Source organism: Pleurodeles waltl, chromosome 10, assembly GCF_031143425.1.
Source record: "Pleurodeles waltl isolate 20211129_DDA chromosome 10, aPleWal1.hap1.20221129, whole genome shotgun sequence".
Classification (NCBI taxonomy): Eukaryota; Metazoa; Chordata; class Amphibia; order Caudata; family Salamandridae; genus Pleurodeles; species Pleurodeles waltl.
This window is the reverse complement of record NC_090449.1, coordinates 104,310,541-104,338,163: the sequence shown is the minus strand read 5'-3', so window position 1 is coordinate 104,338,163 and position 27,623 is coordinate 104,310,541. Positions and strand designations below refer to the sequence as shown.

Sequence of the window (27,623 nt, the reverse complement as noted above, 5' to 3'; positions counted from 1 at the left end):
TGGAGGAAAATGAAATAGAGGTCACCTTGCATGCAACACCTTAGGGGTGCTGCAAGCCAGGACGGACCACTCCTCTTGTCCTTTGTCTGTTTTTCTGCCATTGCTCAAGCCAAAAGTGGGGGTGTGCAATGGGGGCGGCCATCTGCTGCAAGCAGCAGGCCTGGGGTCGGGCTTTAAGGGCAGGATATCTCACCCCAGGGATTCAGAATCTTGTCTGGTGGTGGCAGGCTGGTTGTAACTGGCCAGCAACAATGCCAGGGTAGTTAGCTTTTGCAGAAGGCTCCTCTAAGGTGCCTCCTGGGTGCATTGTGCAATTAATCTAATGCAGGTACCAGTTTGGCTTTATCATTCTGAGTTGTTTGGTATCAAACAACCCAGGGTTCAGGGTAGCCATCATATAGCTGTGAAACACGTACTGACAAGTGTCCAGCACATGCATTAAAATGGCTGCCCTGTCCACTTACTATGTCCCAGGTTTGGAAAGAACACAGTCGGGACATAGTGCTCGTGCATCTATGCCCACACACACCATATAGTGCACCCTTCCTTAGGGCTGGAAGGCCTGCCATAGGGGTTCCTTACCTATAGGGCATACAGTGTATGGTGGACAGGGCATACATGCTGTGTACCATGTTGAATTTGTCTTTTGGGTTTGCATCAGGGCACTAAGCCTGCAAAGGCAGTGGTGGGTGCACCTAAATGCATGGCCCTAGAGGGTGGCACAATCAGTGCTGCTGCCCTTGGGGGGGGGCTACCCTTAATACCCCATGACCTGGGTACCTAAGTACCATTGACTAGAGACTTATAGTGGCACCTAAAGGTGTCTCTAACTGTGCCAATGCATCACAACAGTTTTGGGGAAAGAGATCTGGCCAAGGGAACCTGGTTAGCAGGGACCCCGGGCATTAAAAATGTTGAGGCTACATAATTTACCATGTAAAATGAGGCCTTTTCTCATACCATTCAGTATTGTGACTGGGAGCTCATTTCAAGCCTTGTCAACCAGTTGATTGGTAGATGATCCCAAGCTGTTGTTTGCATATTTCATAGGAACCAATCTACATCTGTAGGTATAGAGCTATACCTAATATCATGATTCAAGACAATACTTGAAAATTCTCTTGGCAACTGGAGTGGTGTTTTCACAAACTTTCTCACGTGGGATCAGTGATGGCTACATTTTTGCCCAAGTCCAGATTTCATTCCCAGACACTATCTGGCTTCCCCACTTCACCCTGAACCACTTTGTCAATTTGCAGGAATAATCTATTTCCCAGTTTGCAGACAAACATAAAAATGGCATTAAAATGGCATTAAACAAAACTTCAGCTATTAATTAATTATGTAGTCTCTTGATTACAACTCTTTGTCTGTCATCGATGTTTCATTGCTTCATGTTAATCTTCAAGCCATTTAGCTCACATTAGTTCTCCACCATTAGCTTCTAGCCCTTTCAGAGTTTGAACAATGATATAGAATCATCAGAATAGACAATACTGGGACCTATTGCAAAGCAGTCTCCTGGTACAGATCGTTCATCGACAGCGAGAAAAGCAAAGGAGCGCGTGAGCAACCCTGCCTTATGCCTCTAGTAGTTGACAAAGACTGCTATACACTTGTTCATGCATCCATTATTACCGACCTGTCTATCACGTCTGACCCTGATTGTCTCTTAGGGTTGTCTCTCTGTTCGCTGCATCAGTAGTCATCTCATTTGATGCAAAGAGGCAGGGAAGAAGAGTTCTGTGTGCAGAGAGTTCAACTATTTGGAGTTAAGTGTTTAAAGTAAATCTTGTGTGAAATGACAGCAAGTTATTAGCTCGAGAAGCTATTTGTTTATAGGAGAGTAAGTCAGAAAGTTGCTGCACAGATCCTTGAAGTAGGCAATTGTTTATCAGACTCAAAATTGATAGATTGATATTGTTAACTCACTATTCATAGGCACTATCAATACATAAACATAACAATATAGACGTGGGACAATAGAGTCTGCTGTGCTAATACAAAACCATATATGAGCAACAAAGTTGGGTAAGTCACGGGTTTATTTACCTTAAAAGACTGGGTACCTGGCCTTCCTGGGAGGTATTTTGGTGCTGGGAGGGTTTCAAAATGGGTTTATCTGCCGTGTACCAGGTAATGGTGAAGCACGCCATATCGAAAGCCCTCACAGCTCCAAAAATCACTTGCTAGGGTGACCAGGTGCGGGATGAAATAACAAAATGTAACTTGCACATGCACGACCTGACAGTTCACGTATATATTTTACTGTAAGAGGGAAGCTGGCAGTGCTGCTGTGGTGTCTGTGCTACAATTAAATAGTCTACACCTTGTATTGATGCTGTGTGTGTTCTACCTGTCTTGGAGGTTACTTTATTATTTTTCTGTGCCCTTGTGTGTTTGCATTTGTAAGTGCGCGTGTGTGTTTAGATAGGTTTTTCTAAGACTGCTCGTATAGGCGTGCAATGCATCTGTACTTTTTGTCTCACTATATCTGTAGATGCTTGCACATGTATGCATTTGCATGTCTGTGCTGCTTCATTACTTGCAGTTTTAGTTTTGGATTCACCATTCAAACACCTTTTGGCTTTGTCAGTGTTTGTTTTTAAATACAATATATTAATGGGTGCACTGAGGAATGCTTAGAATCAGGAATGACCATCTAAAATGCTGCAACATGTTGAACTAATTGTGGGGTAAAGCGATGCCTTATTCATTTTATTGTGCTGTGTATGTTTACCAAACTTATTAAAATGAATGCTACGCACATCTTCTGAATGGATATAGTTTACAGCTAAGATTTAGTAGAAAAGTAGCCCACCAGTCCTCACATTTGGACTTTTTTACAAGTGTCCCTGGGGTTTTCCCCTGTTATAGCTAGTATCCCAGAATTACCAATAAAAGATCAGGAGAGACAAGGATAATGGGGATTACAGGCACAACTCTGAGGTTCCCTGTATGGTTTTCTATAAGATTTTAATATTAACCTGCCAGATATTGTGGACAAAATATTGACTACCACAACCTTGTGAAACTAAGCATGTATAGCTAAGTATAGATTTACAATTCTTAACTCCACATACATGTACCTTGGCAATCTTATTGTTCTCAATATTCTGAATATACAACCCCCTGGTGTGTGAGAAAATACCAGGAAAATGTCAATCTCGGGTCTAACTCTCCCAGAGGTTTGTCAGTTTTCTCCATAGTATCAACTAGAGATTTTGGCTGCATTCAGCAGCTAAAAGCTCGTTTGGAACAAAATGATCTGCAGGTTGCGTAATTCCTATGGAGCTGGTAACTCTTGTTACTGGCCCCATTGGAATTAAATCAAAGGTTAAAGTGAAGGTTTGGTTAGAATGTCTTATTATATGTTAACAAGCATTTGCAATGCAATGGGTCTCAGGTTTACTCGAGTTAAAACTATTAGCTTTGTAAACTCCTAACCAGACTTTTCTTGCCACATAAACTGAGAAGAAAAACAGTTTCACATAAGCAAGCCAATCGCCGCCTTGAGCGCAAAGCAAACACACAAAAGGAAACAGAAGTTCACTCGCAGTGAAACGTATCAGCAAAAGAGCAATTATGCATGCACCCACAAAAGTGCAAATATCCATGTAATTGACAAAAGTGCAAATATCCATGTAACAAGTAGTCCAGAAACCATGCTGAAAACATGGAGCCTCGCATGTTTTCAGTAGTTGGCCGGTGCACTCGAGGAGGGCTAAACACCGGAAAAGGCATGACTAATGCATGCCTTTCACTAATAAAATGAAGCAAATTGTAAAAGGCAAGCCCACGAACCAACCAAAGTGATGGGCCTGACATGGGCGTGGTTACAAGCTCGTAGAGAGATAACAACAGGGACAGAGCGCTTTGCACCCTACCGTAAAAAGGACACAGAAATTCCCCTAATAAACAGAGTTAAACTTCAGTTGTGGTTATGAATTGAAACCGGAATACCACTGAAATTTACAAGATATGGTTTAGGGCTGCAATCTATAACTCGCACAACAGCCATGCAAACCACAACTCGTTCACCAAAAGGAATGCTTATGACCTCATAATTTTTATACTAATAAATAAAAACACCTAAATGCACCATATATAACTAAATAACAACACATACTCAGACCAAGAAGTAACACTGACTGTATGGTCCTCTCTTTCATAGTGTTAAGGGTAATGGTATGTGCAATTTCTCCATAAGACGAGGACAGCACTGCATCTGGTGTGCGAGTTATGGTTTGCATGGCTGTGTGAGTTTGAAGTTCTCTCAAGCTGGCTTGATTTTTTTTTTAAACAAGGGGCAGAAGGTTTGTCACATGAAGTGCACTCCTTCATTTAAAGATATGAATTACAAATTTACTTGGTTACACCTTCATTGTGTCAGTAGGGGTTTGCATTCCCCAATGGGCTCTCTGTGTGGAGAATAGGTTTAGCCAGCTGTCCTTTTCTTCTCTCATGTAATAGCAAGACCCTCTTTAGGTTCTTTTAGAGAGAAAGAGGAGTGTCACCCAAATCTGTGTTAAGTTCCGCAATATTACTGCATGTGATAATAAATCTTTGGTTCTGCGATATTACTGCATGTGATAATAAATCATTGGTTCTGCGATATTACTGCATGTGATAATAAATCATTGGTTCTGCGATATTACTGCATGTGATAATAAATCATTGGTTCTGCGATATTACTGCATGTGATAATAAATCTTTGGTTCTGCGATATTACTGCATGTGATAATAAATCACTGGTTCTGCTATATTACTACATGTGCTAATAAATCTTTAGTTCTGCGATATTACTGCATGTGATAATAAATCATTGGTTTTGCAATATTACTGTATGTGATAATAAATCATTGGTTATTCGATATTACTGCATGTGATAATAAATCTTTAGTTCTGCGATGTTACTGCATGTGATAAAAAAACATTGGTTCTTCGATATTACTGCATGTGATAATAAATCTTTAGTTCTGCGATATTACTGCATGTGATAATAAATCATTGGTTCTGCGATATTACTGCATGTGATAATAAATCTTTAGTTCTGCGATATTACTGCATGTGATAATAAATCTTTAGTTCTGCAATATTACTGCATGTGATAATAAATCATTGGGTCTGCGATATTACTGCATGTGATAATAAATCTTTGGTTTCCAGGGACAAGTCCTTCAGGTCAAACCTGATTGAATTTGTCTCAGGAAAAAGCACCAGAAATACTGTTTTACATGTGGAATCGTAATAGTAGCGCTGATTTACACGTATAATTTCTCAATAAGGGTATATAGGGCAATAACATGAATTCCCCAGTTACATTGCAACCCACACTTACAGAAAAACATTGCTATTGCTAATTAAGGGTGCTATACAGTGGGATGTATGACTGGGCGCTTAATATTTTGCATCTAGCTTGATGAAAAAGCCGAATTGTATTTGCTTATTTCGGTTGTTTTGAAACCAACATTTTTAGCTAAAATGAGTATCCAAGCCTGGCGGATGTTGACGAAAAGCTCTCCCATGCACATTCAAAGTGTATTTAGGCCCTGAGCAGTAATGCTATTAGCAGTTTGTTTTCACAGCTTGGAGGGATGTGTTTTAAGGATTATTAGAATGGAGGGGGTTGTTCTGCATAGAGAGTGAGTTTGTGTTATGCTTTGGAATCCATCTTTGCTGCGTGAGATAGCACAGATGGCAAACAGTGTCATTGAGAAGGGCACTTAGGACTTTACTGTACTTTAGAGGCTAGTGTGCACCTTTGGGCCCAAAGTCACTGGTTTGTTTCATTCTTTCTCAAAGTGTGCTTTTATATACTGTAATACGCTCTTCCGATTGCCATATTATGTTGTCATTACGCATGTTTTAATGTTGTTTTGGTGTGGATAGCATTGGCAACGCTAAACTACTTGAACTGAGCCCTCTGTCAGGGGAGCAGAGTCTTTTAGACATATAGGACCTGATACAAAAAAAACAAAAGTCAAGTTTTAGGTTTTGAGGAAGTATAAGCTCTATTCACTGAATCCTGATTTTCAAGGCTTGATGTCAGTCTTGATTCCATAGGTTCTACAAAGCGTGCAAAACTTTTCAATCATTCTTGGCAACATGGGGAGGGCTAGTGGGTGTTCCCAGGGGGTGTTGAAGTATGCCTCTCGCACTCCAAGACATCCAAAGAAGATGTTTTACTTGAATAATAGTTTATTGATAAATCCTCAGAGAAAGAAACTCCATCCACAGTAGATCCAGATTTCATCCAGCCTTCACCTCTCCAACTGTCATCTACATGGAACACTCAGTCCAGAAAGGACAAAGATGATCACAGTTGGAGGGGGAGACGTACTATACCAAACATTACCATGCAAACCATAAAATACAAACAATAAAATATACACAATAACAAAAGAATATATAATAAGTATTACTAATACATTCTCATGACATACTACACCACCTCCCCTCCCACCAAACAAAACAAAATACTAAAACAATGTGAGAAAGATACAATCACCCAATTTTTACAACTCTATTAAGATTCCATATTCAACATTCATCAACCTTTATAGCCCCCTTGAAGATTTTGACTGCCTTAAAAACTTTACTGTAATGAGATTGACCTGCCCTAAATTTTCCAGGTAATTTAATCTTGACACAGTCACCTACACTTACATGCAATTCCTTTACAGATTTTCTCGTGTCATACATTTTTTTCCTCTTATTTTGACAATCTAATTCTTTCTTTAGTGCAAACTTCAAATTGTTCTTTTACATAAAAATTGACCCACGGAGGACACATCTTAGTGTGAGGAATTCTCTTTCTGAACATAAGAAAAGGAGATGCATTCGTGCTAGTGTGAGGAGTAAATCTATATTCCTCAACGCGATCCTTTATCATTTTTTCCCACTCTTTACCAATCTGTTTCGCCAATTGGATGGTTTCTTTCAGAGTCCTGTTAAACCGTTCTACCATGCCATTGGATTCTGGATGATATAAAGCACATTTCTTTTGAACAATTCCTCTAGAAGCTAAGAATTCACACATTAACTTAGAGGTGAATTGAACTCCATTGTCAGTTAATATACATTTAGGATTTCCTTCCCTCCCAAATATTTCTGACAAAAAATTCACAACTGTCATAGATGTTATTTCTGAGGTAATTAATACTTCAGGCCAGCGTGACAATACATCCATGAGAACCAGAACATATTTAGGAGAACTTCCTGAGCTGATAGGACCCGATGTCAACGGAAAGTTCATCCCACACTTCTTTGGGGACCTCCTTTAACATCATAGGCTGAGTCCTAAGTTTCATGGATTTGTCCGCCAACTTACACTCTACACAATCACAAATCATTCTTTCTATTGATAAATCCATGCCTGGCCACCAATATGCACTTCTCATCCTCTCTTTAGTCTTACAAATACCATGATGCCCTCCATGAGCAAGATCCATTAAACGATTTTGTAAACACGAGGGTGGTATTAACTTACTTCCTCTCATTATCACTCCCCCATTAACCGACATTTCATTCTAGACTTTCTTAAATTGCAACCCAATATTCTCACCATTGCCAGGAGCAATACCAGAATTGAGAAGCCTTTTGATTTCACACATCTCCTCATCATTCTCAGTCTCCTGCAGCCATTCCTCCTCAGAAATGCAACCATCGGTAATCACACAAATCTTAACTTCATCATCGACCCACCATGAAGAGTCATTTTTATCTTCAATGTAATCCTTTCTTGTCAATCTAGACAAACAGTCAGCAGTCTTATTCACACACCCTGGTAAATACTTCACCACGAAATGAAAATCTTGAAGACCTACTACCCATTTGCATATGCGAGAGGAAATGTTGTCAAAACCTTTCTTCTCAAAAACCTCTCGCAAAGGCTTATGATCGGTCTGCACTTCGAAAAATGTCCCCCACAAAAACTGCTTACATTTTTTAACTGCCCAGTATATAGCCAAAGCTTCCTTTTCAATGGTGGAATATTTACACTCTGCCCCACGCAAACTTCTGGATGCAAAGACAATATTATTAAACTCACAATTTTTCAGCTGTTTCAACACACACCCAAGACCTTTTTCTGAAGCATCAGTAGCAACATAGCAGGGTAAACCCGGTTGAAAGCTACTAAGGGCTTGGGCAGAGGATAAGGCCTTTTTTAAATCATCAAATTCTTCTTGGCATTTGGTAGACCAGTCAAACTCTACACCTTTCCTGAGTAAATACCTGATTGACGAACTTCTCTTAGCAAAATTTGGCACAAACTTCTAATAAAACTCGGCCATGCCTAAAAATACCTGCACATCCTCTTTTTTCACAGGAGCAGACAAATCAACAATAGCCTTCACTAAATCCTCTTTAGGTTTTACTCCATCGCCCGAAATGACATGACCTAAGTAGGTAATTTCAGATTTAAAAAACTTACATTTGGTTTCCTTAAGAGTGATGCCTTTCAGATGGAAAATCTTCAAAACCTCCCTAACACACTGGACATGTCGTTCAAGTGTGTCAGTGAAGATGAGAACATCATCCTGAAAAAACTTTACACAAGTCATACCACCCAAAATCTCATTCATGAGTCTCTGAAACACAGAGGCGGCAGAGCAAAGACCAAAAGGCATGCGGTTGAATTTATAAACACCAAATGGAGTGATGAATGAAGTCAACAATTTAGACTCATCACACAATGGCACTTGGTGGTAAGCGGAACTGAGATCTAAAGTTGTGAAATATTTAGCATTGCCCAATGACCCAACCATTTCAGCAATATTGGGCAAAGGAAACTTATCTTCAACTACCACTTTATTCAAATTGCGGAAGTCCACACAGAGCCTGATGTCATCTGAGCCCTTCGTGGCAACAACAATGGGTGCAATCCATGGAGAAGCTTCTACCTCAGCAATTATTCCCTCTGACAACAGTCTCTGAAGTTCCTGTTTGACCTTATCTCTTAAGCTAAAAGGAATGTTCCTAACTTTGCACGCTATAGGTGTAGCATTCTCCTTCAATATTATCCGATGTTTGTAGCCCTTGACACACCCAATTTTGGCGCTAAAAACATCACTAAACTCACTCACAAGCTCATCTCCAAAATTATTGACTTTCTGTATTTGTACCTGTGGTTCAGCATTAGGATTCAAAATTATGCTCAACAGCTTTTGGTGTGGCCAACTTAGGATGGTGTCTCCTACCACAGGGACATATACCTTACCATTAATCTTGTTACCTTTTAAATTGATAGACGCATAAAAAAAAACCTTCAATTCAATCGGTTTCCCACCATAACTATATGGTGTAACATCAGGTTCAAGTAATGTTACTTTACCACAAAAGTATTTGAAGTAGTCAGATTGAGAAACTAAAGTTAAATTAGCTCCAGAGTCCATCATCATGGAAATATTGATACCCTCTACCTCCACCTTGTCAGCCGGATACTCACAACGAATATGATTTACGCAATTTACATCATTAATCACCTGAAGAATAAAATCGTGGTCTTTGTCATCATCACTGTCACACACAATTTCATTCACCTTAGATTTCACTTTCCCAAGAGATCTGCAACATTTCGCAAAATGCCCTTTCCTCCCACACTTATTGCAAACAACAGTAATTGCAGGACAATCCTTACAATTAGCTAAATGAGAAGGCGAATTGCACCTAAAACATAACAATTTAGATTTTGCTACGGTAGCAGTTTTAAATTTAGCTTTTGTTTCCACCAGCTGAACAGTTTTAGGTTCATGCTTGGATTTTCTTAAGTTCTCGATGCATAACTCCGAGTGCTAAATTTGTTTTGCAATGAGCAACACTTCATCCCAGGTTGGTTCACTTTTTGACCACAGTGCTTCTCTGATCTTATCGTTTTTACATTCAAGCATAAACTGGTCACGGATGCGCTCTTCCACACATGTACCAAATTTGCATTGGCTGGCTAACTTACGTAAGTTTGTAACAAAATCCTCCACAGTTTCAGAGTCAATTTGCTTACATTTGCCAAAGTAGTATCTTTGAAGAATTATGGACACTTTAGGTAAATAGTGTCTATCAAGTTTTAGCAAAATTATTTCAAATTCATTCAAGGACGCATCCCCATCAGCACCATCCGGGGATTCAATAGAAGGTAGATAATCCAAAATTTCCTGACCTTCGGCTTCTAAACAGTGTTGAAGAAGTGACGCTTTTCTGTCTGCAGATAGGTTACTCCCACACACCCTAATGTAAGTGAGGAAGACTTTCTTCCATTTGTTCCAAGCAATAAGTGGCTCACCAGGTATTGTAAGAAAAAACGGAGGAGACGTGATGTTCTGCATTTTGTAGGAATTTTCTTTTAAAAATGGAAGAGATAGACAGAAAAACACAGTTAAGTTGATAAGTATAAATATCAGTTTTGTTCCAAAGAGTTAAAAATGTTGCTTGTAAGTCTTGGAAAAATCCTTATTGTACTGTGCAAGAATCCTTATTGTACTGTGCACATCAGAGTTAGGAAAGAATGATGTTCAAAATATCTTCACAAGTGTTCAAAAGTTTTAACTCAGCTGCAAAAATCTGCACGCTATTACTAAAGCTTGCCACGGCCGTGTTTTAATGTTTCCTAGCACGCGGGAGCTGTGCTAGAAAATAAGAAGTGTTCCCTCGCTGCTAAGCACGCGAGCGCGTTACTTAGATGCGGCACGCGCTATTCCTAGAACGTGCCGAAAGCTGCGTCAATGTTTCCTAGCACGCGAGGGCGTTGCTAGGAAACAACAAGCGTTGAATATTGCGCTTGTTTATACCAAAACGCAATTTCTTCTACAAAGAAAAAAAAAATTGAAACGAAAAGTTTCTATGTTTCCTAGTACGCGGAAGCGATACTAGGAAACAACAAGTGTTTAATCCTTGTGCTTGCCGGAGGCCGCATCAATGTTTCCTAGCACGCGGAAACGTTTCTAGGAAACAACAAGCTTTGAACATTGCGCTTGTATACCGTGCCATAAAAAAAATCTTTGTACGAAATAAAAAGGGAATAAAAATACATGGAAACAAAAAGGTTTCCTTTGAAAAAATTTCATCAAAGAATAACTCAAGAATTAAAGTACCTTCAGTCTCATAAAATAAATCTGTGTTGAAGTCTATTTCAAAGTCGAAGTAGGTTCGGAAAACCCAGTCGTCGCCAAAAGTGAAATATGCCTCTCGCACTCCAAGACATCCAAAGAAGATGTTTTGCTTGAATAATAGTTTATTGATAAATCCTCAGAGAAAGAAACTCCATCCACAGTAGATCCAGACTTCATCCAGCCTTCACCTCTGCAACTGTCATCTACATGGAACACTCAGTCCAGAAAGGACAAAGATGATCACAGTTGGAGGGGGAGGGGGACTATACCAAACATTACCATGCAAACCATAAAATACAAACAATAAAATATACACAATAACAAAAGAATATATAATAAGTATTACTAATACATTCTCATGACATACTACAGGTGTCAGATGAGTCATTGATGAAATATCAAAGCCTCTTTGCTTTGTGGACCCCCACATGCATTTGCTACTCCTTCCCCCGCCACCCAACCGACATCCTTGTTCAAGAAGAATGGGAATTATGTTCTATGTGTGAAGAAGAAAGGAAAGGTGAAAGTTCACATTCAGCCGACACCACACTCTCTCTCACAATGCCAGTGAATACAGGTGTACGCAAGAAAAGTACATGTATTGTAGATATCCCTGTTACATGCCTAGTGTTATACATCTCTGCAAATCTTAAGTGCACCCCATCCCTGTAGAGCTACTACTGCTTAATGATATACGCCCACAGTCCTGAATGTGTAACATGTGATATTAACCAAAAATGTTATAATTCTAGTAAGTGTACTGTTACCTAGGGCCTGATTTAGAACTCCGCGGGCTGTTTACTCTGTCACAACAGTGATGGATATTGCGTCCACTGAAATCTAATTCCCATTGGAAATAATGGCATATAGATTTCGTCAAACAGGATATCCGTCACCATTGAAAATCAAGCCCCAAATCCTCATGCTGTTTGTTGTTAGTGGTTTCCCTTAAAAAGAAGCAAACAAGACATATGGAGCTTCCATCAGAGCTAGATTTAGACATGGATCTATAAACTGTACTATTTTGGGCTTTCAGCATTGCATAAGTAATTCAAAAAGCCCTGTTGTTTATAAATACCTGCAGGGTAATCAGATTGTATCATTTAATCTCCAGGCGTATATGACTGTGACCCAGAGTGTCACAATGCAGACTGTCAGCCAGTTTTCTATCATATGAGAAATATAATTGACAACATGGTTTTCATGAGTAGATATGGACCTGGATGACAGCATATAAACATGCCCAATATTTTAGTGTAAAGGATGATGAGCCAACATGTAAAAATCAAATGACAAATTTGGAATATGTTTTGTAGTTTTGAAACTATGGGTGTATGGCGTTTTGATATTTCTGAGCAGATGAGTTAGAGGGATAATTGAAACGTATGGACTGGAGGATAATACAATTAATCTATACTTATAGTCCTATTGAGTGTGAGCTCTGCTACTCCGATATTTGAAGATGGGATGAAAAAAGGGTAGAAAAGTTGCTTCTGCAAAAGAAGCCTTGTTGGCCTTTCATTCAGGTTCTTTGAACCAATTATGCCAAATAAGCACCAGACTGCAGTGCTCATTGCGATCTTTGCTGTTTGAATGGGGAGGTGAGGATTTGGTGTCCTCTCTTGGGGGCTGGTTATGTTGATGGCTGAGGACTGAGTTAAGGGTTCAGGCATTAGAGACAGTCTTTCAATTCCTTTGCATGTAGGGTTTCCGTTGTGCCAGACATTCTGTGAGATTTGGTTTCACATGGTACTCTCCAAGGATTGCAATTATATCAGTCTGTAGCAAATGTATGTGTGTGGAATATGTTTCATAAGAGGGATAAGAAAAAAGCAGATGTTTGTGTAGATCTTATGATTGGCAGAAGAGATTAAAGAGCAAAACATCTGAAAGACCTCTGCATAAGAGAAGATCTAAGCTCTACAGAATTTCATTTCAAAGTAATCACCTACAAGTTCTAACCTACAATCCACATAGGTCAGTTAAAGTAAACAATTACATTCTGTGAACAGCAGAAACTTGGTATAAATTTCAGAACTGTAGCAAAACGTGATCACTTGAGAGTCACCACAATGCACTCTTTTGGGGCATAAAAGGTGTTGGAAAGTAGATCCTTAGTTGTGTGGCCTGCAGAAGCAATGGATCCGCATTTGTCCACCACTGGAAACCAAACACACCATTGTAGTGCTTGACTCTCATAGAGTAGCGTTGCAGAGCAGTCCAAGACTTACTGAAGAGAGGTGGTGTGATGGAGTGATCACCATTCACAAGTGCACAACAATAACACTCAATAAATTATTGTTCAGTCTGTGCTTTTCTGTTCAAAAAGAAAAAGTACATTTATTACACGCAGACTACTCAATACTATGCGACAATTTACAAATATACACAAGTTAATGTAATTACCTTTGGATGACATTGTGTAATCAATCTTGTCCCTCCTAGAGGGAGATATGGACCAACAACTAACAAGCCAACACATTCACTTGTATTCCAATGCAATATCTGACTGTAACTTGTAGCTAGAGCACCGAATACAGGCAATAAGGTGTATCTACCTTGATCACTAGTGACTGTCAGTTGCATTACTCAAATAAAGCATCAACAAAATCCTGTATAGGCATGTTGGAATGTGTGGTGCTGTTATGATTACTCTCAGCATGAAATATGCAGTCTAACTACGCCCCTAAAGGGCGTTGGCAAAGTTTCACCATATTCCACATTGGAGCATTCCATATACAAAATAATGTACAGTTGACATAGTCCCTAAAGGACATCACATGGTTGTTCACAGTTGTTTAATACAATCTCTCAACCCTCGAGAGTGTCTTTTCACATGATCATTCACGTGGCACATCGTTGGCCACAACTCTAAAGGACTTCACTTCTGTAAAAATACATGTAATTATAACCCTTCACCCCTAGAGGGTGTTAAAGATTATGGCAATCCATTTTAATCATATTCAAGCCACAAAGACTGCAGCCATGATCTTCACCCCTAGAGGATGCAGTTCCATGACCTTGAAACAAAAGTTCCAGCAGGGACAGATCCCGGTCTCCTGAGGTCCCAACTGAGCCAGAATGAGCTACTTTGCTGGACAAGGTATTATGGGGTGTGCTTCTGGGTGTGTGCATAGGCAATGAGTAGCACCCCCACTGCTTTGGGGAGAGCTGCTTCGTTGATTTCTCTGTTTTTCTTGTGGCCTCATTTAGCAACTTCCTTTCCGTTGGGGATGTCTAGTCCCATCCAGACACCCCATGTGATGGACTTCATTGGTGAGCGGTGTGGGGAGCCCACACCGGCTACTCTTAGCGGCTCCCCACACAACCAGCACTTTGTTCTGCTGCCGCAGGAGCCACACCTTTGGGTCTGCCCGCCCAGGCAGGCAGACGCTTGCTGGGTGGCCGGCAAGCAGGCTGCAGGAAGAAGCATGCCAGTCCTCTCCCTTCTTCTCCTTTGAGTCTGCCTGTTCTAGTTTTCTGGGAAGCTCAGGGAAGTGTGACAGCAATTCCCCCTCCATCGTCCCATCATTGGGGCCTGAGGATGGGGTCCTGGGCCCCCCAGCTCATCTGTGGGGGTGGGGGGGCACAATGGCACACCCACAATCCTGCCCTTCATTGAGGACCAGGGATGGGGTCCTGGGCCACCTGGCGACTTCATGGAGAGTGCAACAAGACTACCCAACTTTACTTTCGGCTTGGGGCCCAGGGATGAGGTCCTGGGCCCCCAGTGATTACATGGGGAGTGCAACAGCACTCCTTTACTTTCCTTCATGGTCGGGCCCAGGGATGGGGTCTTGGGCCCTTCCTCCTCTTCAGAGGGGGGGGGGGGAATGTGACAGTGCTTCCCCCTGCCAATTTCTTGCTTTTGGGGGTAGCCCACAGCCCCTGTCACACCCCGGGGGCACAGTCCAATGCAGCGGCAGAGCCCTACATGTTTTGCTGCACATGCTGAAAAGGGGTTAAAGGTCACAAACCTTCTGAATGCTAGAACTCGGGTCCCCTTTGGCCAGTTTAGACGATTCTGGTCTTTTTTTGCTCCTGATGGCGAGCCTTTGCCACCTGGAGCTCTTTCATCAGAACTCCTGGTCTCAAACCTGCCAAGTTGGTAGGGAGCCAGCCTCACAGACCCCCTGTGCCAGCCTTTCACTTGGGTGTCTCTCTCTGGGTTGCAGAGCCTTCTTGTGCAGAAGCCCAGTCTTTCCCTCAACTGGTCATCAGGGGGATTAAAGGGACCAGCTTACCTGGTCCTGAGGTGTGCCCCACTGGATCGGGGGTCAAGAAGGGGCAGATTCCTTGCCCCAGTGGGCAGTCAAGGGGTTCTTCCTTCCAGTTGTAATGACGTCCATCCTCAGTCCCAGTGCTTTGCACTAAAGCATATCCAAAAGAGAGCCTCCTCCTGTGTGCAAGGCCTTTTAAGTGGGGGCTTCAGCTATGGCCTATCCTGATGTGCCACATCAACTCTCTCTCCCAACCTCCCTCGTCTGGGATAGCTCAAAATGGTATCCCCCAGGACTCAGTTGTCACATGTGCTCTGAGGATCTCAGATCCCCTCCTCCTGGACATTCTTGGCAGGGCCTCCCCCAGCAATTCCTTCAAGGAGCCCCTCCTTGTTGAGTGGCCTGAGACAGGCCCGGTACCTGACACAGGATAACAGCTGGCTGATTTATGCAGGGCCCTGTTCCTACAGCTGGAGAGAACAGTAATTAATCCAGCCCAGTAGGGTCACAAAGGCCTGGGCCCTGATCCTGAGCTGAGTCAGAGAAAGATGGCATTCCTCTATGACCCATAAGCTGTACAGGTATGGTTTTGTAACCTACTGCATTGTCCTTTTCATACAGGTTACATGGTACATTGATACGAATCTGGAGTCTGTGGACCCTATGAAACTGGAGTTGCACCCTATGGCAGCCTTTCCCATTGGCATATAATGGAGTGTCACTACAGTCAAGATTTTAAAGCACACTGACTGTCTCTCACATGTGTACACCCACCTCATAAGGCCTACTCCAGGTCACCACCCACTCTGCATTGTCCCTTCTGCACCAGGCTACCTATGTGCAGTTCTTGGGCTGCGCACGACAGGAGTCCTCCCTGCGCAACCCTAACACGGGTTCACATGCGGGTGCACACGTGATCACATGTAACCAGGCCTGGGCCACCTACCCTTGCTGTGTTGCATCAGCCTTATCTTAACAAGGCAGCACCGGCAGTAAACACGCAAAGGTTATTTTACCATGCGGTTACTGTGGGTGAGTTCCAGGCCTTGAGGCTTCCCCACAGTAAAAGGTCGGAAAACAGGTGATCCAAAAGCAAAAACAAATCTGGGCAGACCAGCTAGTCAGAACCACCCTCTGACAAAAGAAAGCATAATAGACCACCCAGTAAAGTATGCAAATTAGATAACATCTCGCAATTTAATTTAAGAGTGAGAGTCCACTGTCATAGTGGTTTTGAAATTAAACTGCAAGAGTGGTGCAATGAATCTGAGATGGAGAAACATGCAATAACAATCAAAACTGAACTGGCATCACTAGGGCCAAAGCTGCCCAGCACAAACGTTCTCCATATGATTTATGAAAAACGGTTAAACACTATGCAGCTAATGGTTACACGAGATCATAGTAGCATTAGAAGTTATTTGCTAAGAATAAAATCGGTCTGATATTATAGGCTGATGATGTTTATGAACAAAAGAAAGAAGATTTAACCTCCCTAGTGCATGTATTGGCCATTGACCGACACTGGGTAGGTAAATAAGGACCCCTCCAGTGTGTGCACCAAAGGGTGTCCATTATGATTTTTTAACATCAGTCTGCTTCGGAAGAGCTTTTCGAGCAGTCTGATTCCATTCGTTTTTTTTTTTGTCTTTTTTTAATTGTATTTATGATCAGCACGCAAGGCAAACTGCCTTCATTACACGAGATGTGAAAGTAATATGAGCTCATTGGCTCTCCAATTACTCATGATCTGCACCCCCACCCAAACTCTTGGGAGGTGGTGGGGTCAGAAATCCTACAGTATGACAGCAAAATATATTTTTAATAAAATAATTGGATGGGTCTGTTTCAGCCTAACATCAGGCCTCACCCTCACCCCTAAAACCTCAACAGTCTTTCTGCTCACCTGCAGACTAAAGCATCTCTTCCCAATGGCAAGCAAGAGGACATTTGATTCTTTAGGGTGATGTTTTTACATATGGGCCAGGAGAGGTTGGTTAACTCCCAGTATCGTCCCACTTGCAATGGTGAATGGCTTCACCTTTTGGACTTGGGCGGGCTGCCACCTGGAAAAACCTACAGACCCAGATAGTTTCAAAAAGTAGACATCTGGGGGAGACCAGGGTGGGGTGCTTTGCATGCATCCCACACATTCTGTTACCCACAATGTCCTGTAAACCTCAAACATTGAATAAAAACACACCTTTTCCTCACATTTCTATGAGGAAAACTATTGGAATCGATGGGTTGCCACAGATTTCCTACCACAGAGCATTCCCCGAAGTCTCCCGATAAAAATGGTACCTCATTTCTGTGGGTGGACCAAGAGACATTGACACAAAAAGCCCTAAAGTAGAGAGATCAGCAATAAGAGTAGCTGCAGGATTTGGGGCCATGGTCGGCCGCCACCCATGGAAACCTACCAACCACAAACATTTTTAAAAAAAAGACAAACCGGGGATTCCAGGCTGATCTGCCTTGTGTGAATCCAATGAGGTTTTCTTACCCATAACACCTCAACATTGCCTGAAATCAAGCATTTTCCTCACAATTCTGTTATGGAAGCTTCTCGAATCTACAGGAATCCACAAAATTCCTTCACCAAGCATTGCACCACTTGTGTGGTTGGACCTACTACCAGTGACAGGAACAGATATCAAACTGATGTCAATAGGAGTCCCGACGGAAGGTCTCCCATTGACCTTAGGTTTATCCATGCCTGTCGGGGGAACTTTGCCAAGCCACATAAGTGGGGCAGCATTGTTAAGCCTGTACAGTTCGATTCTGCATTTATAAGTGGGATGTTTTGTGATCACATCTGGCCAACATTTCTGTGATTATGCCACATATCTTTGTTTTACATCTGCACAGTATAATATGTTTTTCATATTTTCCACAGAGCCACAAATGATGAATAATTTCCTCTATGCCTTTCAAATGTCAAAGTGTGAATCCATTGTAGTTTATTTCTGCCCTCTTTAAAAGCAGGGAAACTGATGGTGGGTAAAATCTACTTAGTCGTTTTACAAATCATTGAAAATAGTGTCTGGGGGAGGGAACTAATTACCACCGGGGTCAAAAGCATTACTGTCAGTAATCCCCACTTATCCAATAAATACTTTTTTATGGTGTGTCTAATCTGCCTGATAATAAAAAGGACAAGTAAAACAAATCCACGAAACTTAAATTTTCTATTATGATCAGTGAGTTATGATAACCTCAGAGGAGCATATTTACAACCCTTAGCGCAACCGGAGCATCACTTTTAGTGACATTCCGGTGGCGCTGTGCACTCCGCCGTACTTACAAGGCAGTGTTAAGCCACTTTTTGTGGCTTAACACCACCTTGTTAATATGGCTCCTTCACATGCACTTTGCGTGGAAGGGGTGTGCAATGGGTGTTGCTGTGGGCATTCAACAGCAGCACCCAATGCCTTCTGACGCTGCCACAGATTTACGAGATTTCATAAATCTGGGGCAGCACCAAAATCTAACTCTACCCCACGGCTTATAGTTTTTTGCTCTTTCTTGGTGTGCTGAATTCTTCAGCAAGCATAGAAAGAGCAAATCGCCATTGAAGACTGTTTTTGTGCAGGAAGGTGTCGCTTCCTGCACAAAAACAATCTCCCCTGCAATGCAGACATCCTTGCTCCATGGCACACAGGTGGATTCATTGCCGCTCGGCAGCAAATTCAGCACCGGTGCAGGGGGGGAGACAGGGGTGCGCTGTATTCTTATAATATGGTGCATCACTGCGTTTCTAAAGTGATGCAGCATGGCCAAGCCAATTTTGGTGCAGCGCCACACCACGCCACTTTATTATAAATATGTCCCAGAATGTCTTGCCACACTCATTTGTTGGAGCAAAGTACATCTCTCCGTGCAGTTACTCATGTATTTTTCTTGTATATCACCAAACATTGGCCTGAGTCACAAAGGTAAACTTAAAACAAAAGTGTAAGTTTAGGACTTTGAATATTCACAAAGGTAAGTTACGAGTAGTATCTTTACCTCCGCTCTCGGGGAGGAATCTTCGCACTTGGGGCGAAATCTATTGCCTCTTTTAGAACACTGTTGTCCAAAAAGTGAGCAAATTATAGATACAGTTTCCTTCTGTGGCCACACAAAATGATGGCTTATTTGAAAGGGGTTAGTTCCATAAGAAGATAATATTGTCAAATTTTGGATTATACATTTTTCTAAAGGGTGATAGAGATTACAACCGCAAGGATAGTTTCTGCCATCCAGTGGGAATTTTTAGGAGAAAGGATGGTCCACCCACTGCTAAGTTTGTACTGGCGGATGCAGTAGTGGGCACCAGAACTCATTGTAGGGGATCTGGATTTGTTTTTCACCATTATCAGACTTTGACCCAGGGTAAAAGTGTGAAAGGCAGAAACAGAAGAAATAAGAGGGAGAAAACGATAGGAACACATCAATGAAAGGGAGAAAGTAGAGATGGAAAAAAAGAAAGGACAAAGTGAAAAAATAGGCATAAGGTGGAATCAGCACTAAGCAGTCTTGGTATTCAGCAGCTCCTGCGGTGGTATCCATAGCAACGCTTTGGGGTTCCAGCACTTATGGGTTTTTCACAAAGTGAGCGCGGGGTCCACCCCATTGGAAGAAGCTCTCACCCTCTGAATCATGATATGTAGCACAGCAGACTATTCTTTCAAGTGTTCCAGACTTAAGTCTAATACTGCACTTTTTCATGGAAAAGCAGCACACACACATTTGTAGCTCTGTCGGTGAGTGTGGAAGGTATACTTTTATAAATTGCACAACTCATTACGTTTTCCTTTGCCCGATAAAATAGGTTTTGTTTTCGGTTTGTGCATACTAAATATTTAAGTCAACATTTTGAGGGTACTAAACATATTGATAGGTAAATCTAGATTTTTCTATACCTAATACCACAAATATGGATTTAAGTGGTCCATATACCTTTAAGTTACGAAGATGTGGAGCTAGGCATAGAAAATCTATACTTCCTAATATGCACTTGCTTTTCCAAAATGTGTCCCTCCATAGTCTGTCCTCAGTGTTCTTGTACCGTGATATTCTTCATGTCGGTATTCAGTAGGGCAATCGTTTTCAGTCCGTACTGCTAAATGTGATGGGCCCTGACATACAGGACCATTTTCCTTGCCATTTTGACTAGGTGCTTTACAATTTTACAGTGACATTGTGACCTATGATCAGTGCAAAACTGCACTGGCTGATCATCGTAACAAAATATATTTAGGAGTCAGTTATTAGAAGCAAATATTTTAAGACCACTGATAAAATTGCTTGACGCCAGTGTAAAATTACTCATCACAAATGAAAAATTGTCCTGCACTAGAGAACATTTTAGGATTTGGCCTGTTAGCTATTGCAATTAACCGCTTATTCCATTGTTTTTGCTCATTTGGTACCAGAAATATGGCAGGTACTTGCAGAATGTTTGCGGTAACCTGCTAGCACATTTAATAATGTATGTATTTGTTTGCAGAGGGACACGGCGCTAAGCAAAAAGGAATCGGGTTTAGCAATTCATGAAATGCTCCTAAGCCAGTTTTTGCAGTATGAACACAGCCAAATAGAGGTAAATTCAAGTACTTAACTCTTCAAAGCACGGTTTTCTGAATGCAACTTAATTTGTGGATTTGACAGTACTTTATTAAAGTTCATATTTATCTGCAATAAAGAGAAATAAAGTAAATTCAGAATACAATCTGTTATCAAACAATGTTATATTTTTATGACGGTGCATCTTCGGTTGGATTGAAAATCAGTTAATATTAGTGTCTAATTGCAGTATACAAGTATCAGAGACCATTTAGGAAACCCGAGCACACTCTTAGAATCCGGACTTTTTTCTTGAGCAAAACGTTTAATTGTGATACTTTTCTGCTGCCCTGTTAATGCTCTTGTCCAAAAGTTCAATGCAATTTCTAAATTGTGTTTATTTTTATTGTGAGGCATTTTTATGATGCTTGTTGTTGGTATTTAACTGAAATCACAAGCCACAATAACATTAATCTTTACTTTTATACTTAGGTCAGAATTTCCATTGTTTGTTTATTTAATAATTGTGGCACCCGAAAAATCTGCACAACACCTCCAAAGATTTGCCTCCTTTATGGAAATTTTCGAGCTGTTCTCTGAAACAGGGGCAAATAAATAGGAGGGCCCAAAAAGTGTGGCTAGCTATTTGAATTCCCATAAGAAACTTTTCTCTCCAATACAGAAAAAACTGCCAAACAAAATGACAACACATTTGGCAAAAGTTAGCACAAAGAGGGTCCTTTCTGCAATTTGTGTAAATCTGAGCAGTTAGTATTTTCCAAAAAATTTGCCCGGGGCGTGTATGAGGGGGTAACACTGCCAAAAAAGTTAGTGATGTCTGAACCTTTAGTGTCCAGTTATCCTCTAATTGGCCAGTTCAAGGTGGATGGGTGGGTCCTGATTGGTGGGCCACAGTGTGGAAAATATGTTGTTGTAGGCCTCAGGGACTTGGTCTCTGAGTCCTGAAAAAAACAATGGCTATATAAGTGGGCAGGATGGGCACACTCTGCCCCAAAAGGACATTTGGAGGAGGATCCCAAAGGACCCCACTCACTTTATCTCAAAATTTTAAAAAATATGTTTTTGGTCGGTATAGTGTGGTGCCATCACTTCCTACCGCAGTACCCAGCAAATAGTGCGTAACTGTGCTACCACTAAAAGATTTTTAACAAATTATGAGAATAGTATAGTCATACACCAGACCTTGCGCCAATGGCTATTGTGCAGACGGTAAACTGTGTTCAGTGGGGATTGGCTGCCTTCAGTGGGTTGAGCGCTGGGCCAAGTCACTGCTGCTTACGGCTGAATGCTGTGGACAAAGAGGTGGTTGGGTGCCTTTGGCTGTTGGGACACCCGCAGGCGTTAGGGAGCATGCTGTTCAGCCAACCTCCCCCCAGGTGCACAGCCAAATGCAGTGGAAAGCATGAGGTTGGCTCCCCAATAGGGGTTGGGTGCAGAGTCTTGCCAGAGGGCCTGGCTAGGCCCAGTGCCCAACACCAGCAGCACATGTCAAAACGCTGTGTGCAGCAGTGGCTGTGCACCTGTGGTGGTTTGCTTGCAGTCCCAGGATGGCAGTCAGGCTCCGCAGCCAATCCTGTTGTGCTCAGCTAAAGGCTTTACATATTTGAGGGTTAGGTGCACCCTGGGGGGTTATACACAGGGCCTGACCAGAGGCAGGCCCTGCACCTAGCCCCCGCTGTACGCAATCTTGGGAGTTGGACACCTGCAGGGGGTTGGGGTCCAACCATGTGGTCAACCCTAGTTGTACAGGCCGTAGGCCATGTGTAGTGTGGCTTGGCTGCTAATAGTAGGTTGGGTGAAAGGACACTGTGGTCATCCCAGGAACCATAATACCAGCACTTGGTATCGCAGTGCCTAGCAAAGCCCCAGTGATTACTGTGGTACTTGTACTGCAGTACTGAAAAAACATTTAAAAGAAATTAGAATAGTTTAGTCATAGAACAGACTCTGTGGCCAACTGCCATTGTGCAGGCTGTAGATGCCACTGGGCCAAACCAACGTTGTGCATGGCTGAAAGCCACGTGCAGTAAAGGGCTTGATACCCATAGGGTATTGGTTGTAGAACCATCTAGAGGCCGGGCCATGCACCACATACCATGCCTGCACAATCAATGGGCATGCGAACAGGGGTTTGGAAACAGGGCCTGACCCAAGGCGGGGGTAGTTTGGCACAAGCTTCCAGAGGGGGTCAGCATACGCTCACCTTTCAATATCATCAAAAAACATAGGAATATTTATTTATTTTTAAATAGTGACACTCAACAGCACCACTCTGTACTGAAAGTTATGTCAGAGTTTCCATAACAAGAACATTCATTGCTTTGCTAATAACTTTGGTGCCATTTGACAAATCTCCATCTCTTTCTTTAAAAAAAAAAAAAAACTTCAGCCACCTCGGCTCTTTGGAAAGTTTTGACCTGATCCATCATGTTGACCGAAAAAGGGGTGGACAGAATTACAACAAATTTGGCAGAAAGTTAGAACTTTACTCAGAAAATGTGCTTTTTGTAATTTGGTATACATCAGTTCAGCTGTTTTGAGAAATTTGTGTTTAAAGAGGTACTTGGGGTGCACATAAAGGGTTAAAAAAAGTTAGATATATGTGAACGGTTGGTTCCATAAGATTCCTACTGAGCTAAAGTTTGAAAATGAAGGCCTTTTGCAGGCTAAGGCAAGACGATTCCAAGGTCCCTATAAATAACTAGAAGTGGTTCACTTCACCACTCACATGTTATGTTCTGATATTGAGGATTCTAACAGGCCCCTGCCACATAAACAGATGTCAATGTGGTTCCTAATTTGAGGACATGATGCTATCTTTCCATTCAGACAAGCCAGACACTTTGCAAATAGGTTGGGAACATTGCCCCACGGAATCATAATATGAAATTTATTGGTGACTGCATATGTATATTTGTATGAGACATTTTAAATACCAATCAGTTTTCTGGAATTGTTTTGTAACAAGGAGAAATCATGTTTTTCAACTGAAAAACCAGTTGTCTTTTAAGGTAAATGTTATTATTATTGTTCTTCGCTATTTGTACAGCGTACTGTAAGCAGTCTTGCAGGGTTCTTGCATTGTCCAATTAGGTAGAGGCAGGGGCATGCATACATGTGTGGTTAGAAGATTGTTTGGTTTGGTTTACTTTGGCTTGGCTTGGTTCGGTTTGGTGGACTGTGTGAAGTGATTTAATGATGTATCTGAAGGTCCATGTCTTGCTCAAAGTTGTATACGTGCGCTGTGCAAAGGTGCTTAGCTGCAAAAGAGGTCAAATTGACAAGCTATGCTACATAAAGAGTCCTTGCACAAATCCAAGTCGAAGGAACAGATTTGAGGCCTGTGGGTTAGCCGCTCTATTACTCTGTGGGCAAGGTCTTGACCCACCCTCACAGCTTCAGCGTCACACTATTACGAGGTCATCAAAATGCTGTGGGGCAGTATTGAAGAAACGTGCTCCTGCAGACACAGCAAGAGCTCTTTCAGAAACAAATCTAGTACTGCGGGGGCTGTTTTATTGCTGCTGGTTCTTTCAGTTTATTTCACAGAAGCAACCTCTGGAAGATGGCAGGCGAGGGGTTATTTGTGAAGGATAAACGAAACGAATGCTGCACATGAGGAGTTCCTCCTAGAATGTCAGGGTAATTTTTAAATAGGGAAGTCCTTGTGACATTTACAAGCTGTGACAGATGGGTCATTCCTCAAAGGTTTCCAGGAGGAGGGCCACCTGGTTCTCATGGTTCTCCCACCTTTAGATGCGGCAGGTTTGGAGTAGGGGGAGCTTTCTATCAGCAGAACCAGAAATAACGCCTTAAATCGCAATTCAAGTGAGAATTCAATGCAGGTGAGAGGGTGTGTAGTCTTGGTTATGGTTCTAATGATAAAGCATGTCAATGTGAACGGTGAAAGGTGTGAGAGCTGAATTACGCCCAGAAAAAGCCCCCAAGTTATGAGCTACCTAAGACTGTGCCTTGAGCAGAGCCGGTCTGGGACCCCAAAGCAGCCAGGGCAAATTTTGTCAGATCATCCCCGTACGGTGCGAAACAAGCAAACTCGACCACTCCAAGGGAGATTTCGCCCCCCCCAGAGAAAATTTGGGAAAAATGGCAAAATAGTGCATTCTACAACACATTTTTCATTGAATATTCAATTGTATCAGTTTTTAAAACGTAGACTTTGCGGCACACCTGGATACCCAGTTATACCCACAGACATTCTTCCTGAGAACACAAATATGATTTTAAATAAAACATGAGAACACACATTCACTGTTGAGCACAGCCAGGAAGCTGAGAAAACATTGAAAGACATTTTCGAGGGGTGGTAGTTAGCATCCTCCACCCCAGGACCAGCACAGCAGTGCCACTTTAGCTTTGGTGCCGCCCGGTGCGACAATATTTCTGGGCACCCGCAACCCAGCAATGACCTCTTCCTCCACAGTTTCTCTCACTTTCACTCCCCACAGTGCCCCTCTCCACTATCCGTCTTTCACCTGTATTTCATTTCTTTTATAGCACCTCTCATGTCAATGTAGGGTGCTGGAGCGCTTTACTTCACATACATATATATATAGCAACAATGAATGAAACGTGTATAAATCAGCATCTAGAAAATGTTACATACGACAAAGGTGACGACAGACTCAGGATTCAAAACATTACTAGCTTTACTAACAATAATTTATTTCTACACAACAAACCATTTTTAGCAAAATTCGATTATGAAAGGCTAGGAAAAAAACATAACTTTCTAGCATGTACCATGAAGCTTGCATGCAATTCTTTGATGGCAGTTCATAGCTCACTGTGCTATATTACTATTGAAATTTATGGACTGCAAGTATCAAAGGGATCTTTATGAGGAAAGCAGTAACTCACTGAGCTATCAACATAAAATACCGTTCTGTTATCTGCATGGTACATATCCTCTACAGCAGGCATGTTAACCCTCTGCACTACTTTAGATACGTCAAGACTGCCACTAGACAAATGCTGATCCCTCTGCAGCAGGAACATTAATCACCAGAGTTATCTTCACATTTTTATTGTTGCCTGGAAACTGCGATAGAAGGAACACTGCAGCTGGTGCATTTAAACACATAACAATTGGCAAAACTGTGTCCCCTAGTTCAGGGTTAAACGGGGCCCCCAGCGAAAAAAAAACAGCCGCCAGGAGCAGAACCAGTCCAGACCCTTCCAGCTGCCCGGACACGTCTGACCCTGTACGGCCAGTCTGGACTTGAGACACTGGATATCTGTTACTGGAATCTGGATGCTGGAAAGTTCTATAATAAGGGCCAGGGTGGTAGTGAGCTATAGACGGGGTCACTAGAGCATCTTTATGTTAAGTTATGTCATGTAATGTTATGTTTTGTTATGTTACGCTGTCTTACTTTATTCAAGGCTGTTACGTTTAATTTGTGTTTGTTAGTTTGTATGCTTCTGTTACGCTTCCTTAGACTATCTTATGCCACTGGACCTATTGTGTATGCTATGTTATGCTGTCCGTCCACATCCTTTGGTATTGATCTATCTTGTATTCTGTTTTGTATGCTATCATGTGTTGTTAGGCTACCTTACCCTATCCTACTCTATGATATCTATTTTACATGTTAGTTTGTTGCTCTTGAGTTATTGTCTCTCTCTTGTGCTATTGTGTCTAGTTCTCATGGCGCATTGGCACACTAGCTTCTCTCCTGCGCCTTGGCCGCGGTGTGCTGTGTGTCGCTCGGCGCGCCTTGTGATGTGCACATGAAGGTGAGAGCCCTGACCTTCAGCTTTACCCTTTGCAGGGCGACTCTTACAGCTGGAGCGGAGAGCTAAGTAAACAGGCGTTAACTATTCTTTCTCACCATGGAATGCAAAATGACCTCTCATCTCTGCAGCTGGCAGTCGTGTGAGTATTTCGTCACTGCTTTAAGAGTTGTTTTAAATATGTTTTTTTCAAACAGCTAGTGGTAAACTCGTGCCATCATGTTCATACTTTCTGTATTCACCGCTAAAAATGTGCACAGGCGCAAACACTTGATGTGTAAATGTTAAACATGGGTTTTTTGTGGATGGTTTGATTGTCACGTTTAGGAAAATTATATTACATTGTTTTTATTTTTATTTCTTTGCAACAACGGTCAAAGTGCATTAAAAAATAGTAGGGGAAGTGTGACTGAGTGCAGGGGTGTCGGGCAAGTGAGGTGGGGGCCGGATCAAAGGAGCAGCTAAAAAGAACAATTATTCTGTAACTATTGTTGTGGTCTTTCACTTTCAGGTAGCTCCATATAAAATGAGGCCTACCTCACAAGAAAAGTACATGCAAGTTAAACTGTCCATCAAGAAGTGCTCCTCTGTGAGGCCTCTGATGGTTAATGTGATCACTGCCGGTCTGCACTACACGTCTGTGGTGACAGCCAGAGAACCACATAACTGGATTCTGGTTGGTGCAGTGGGGGGTAGTGACGTGTGTTTCTAGTGTTATGAGGTCTCAGCCCGTAAGAGAAAGCACTATGAATGTGCAAGTCACTAATTTAAGGCCAGGCGGTCACCTTACAATCCCTCTCAAAAATAATAAGGGGCATATTTACAAGAACGTGGCTCATTGGACCTGATGCACTACTTTTCTTGCATCGCCCCTGCCCCACCTAACTACACCATGGCTGCGCCATATTTACAATATGGCGCACCACGGCAGTCGTTGGACAATAGCGTAAATATTTGTGACACTATTGTG

General features: G+C 42.0%; 1 protein-coding gene across 1 annotated transcript in view; it reads left to right on the top strand.

Annotated features, from left to right (window-relative positions):
* Positions 1-27,623, top strand: part of BAIAP3 (BAI1 associated protein 3) — a 976,697-nt gene that overhangs the window by 691,511 nt on the left and 257,563 nt on the right. The window contains exons 13-14 of the mRNA XM_069209880.1: positions 20,823-20,915; positions 26,692-26,795. Of these exons, the coding sequence (XP_069065981.1) occupies positions 20,823-20,915; positions 26,692-26,795 (197 nt within the window). The remainder of the gene's footprint in view (positions 1-20,822; positions 20,916-26,691; positions 26,796-27,623) is intronic.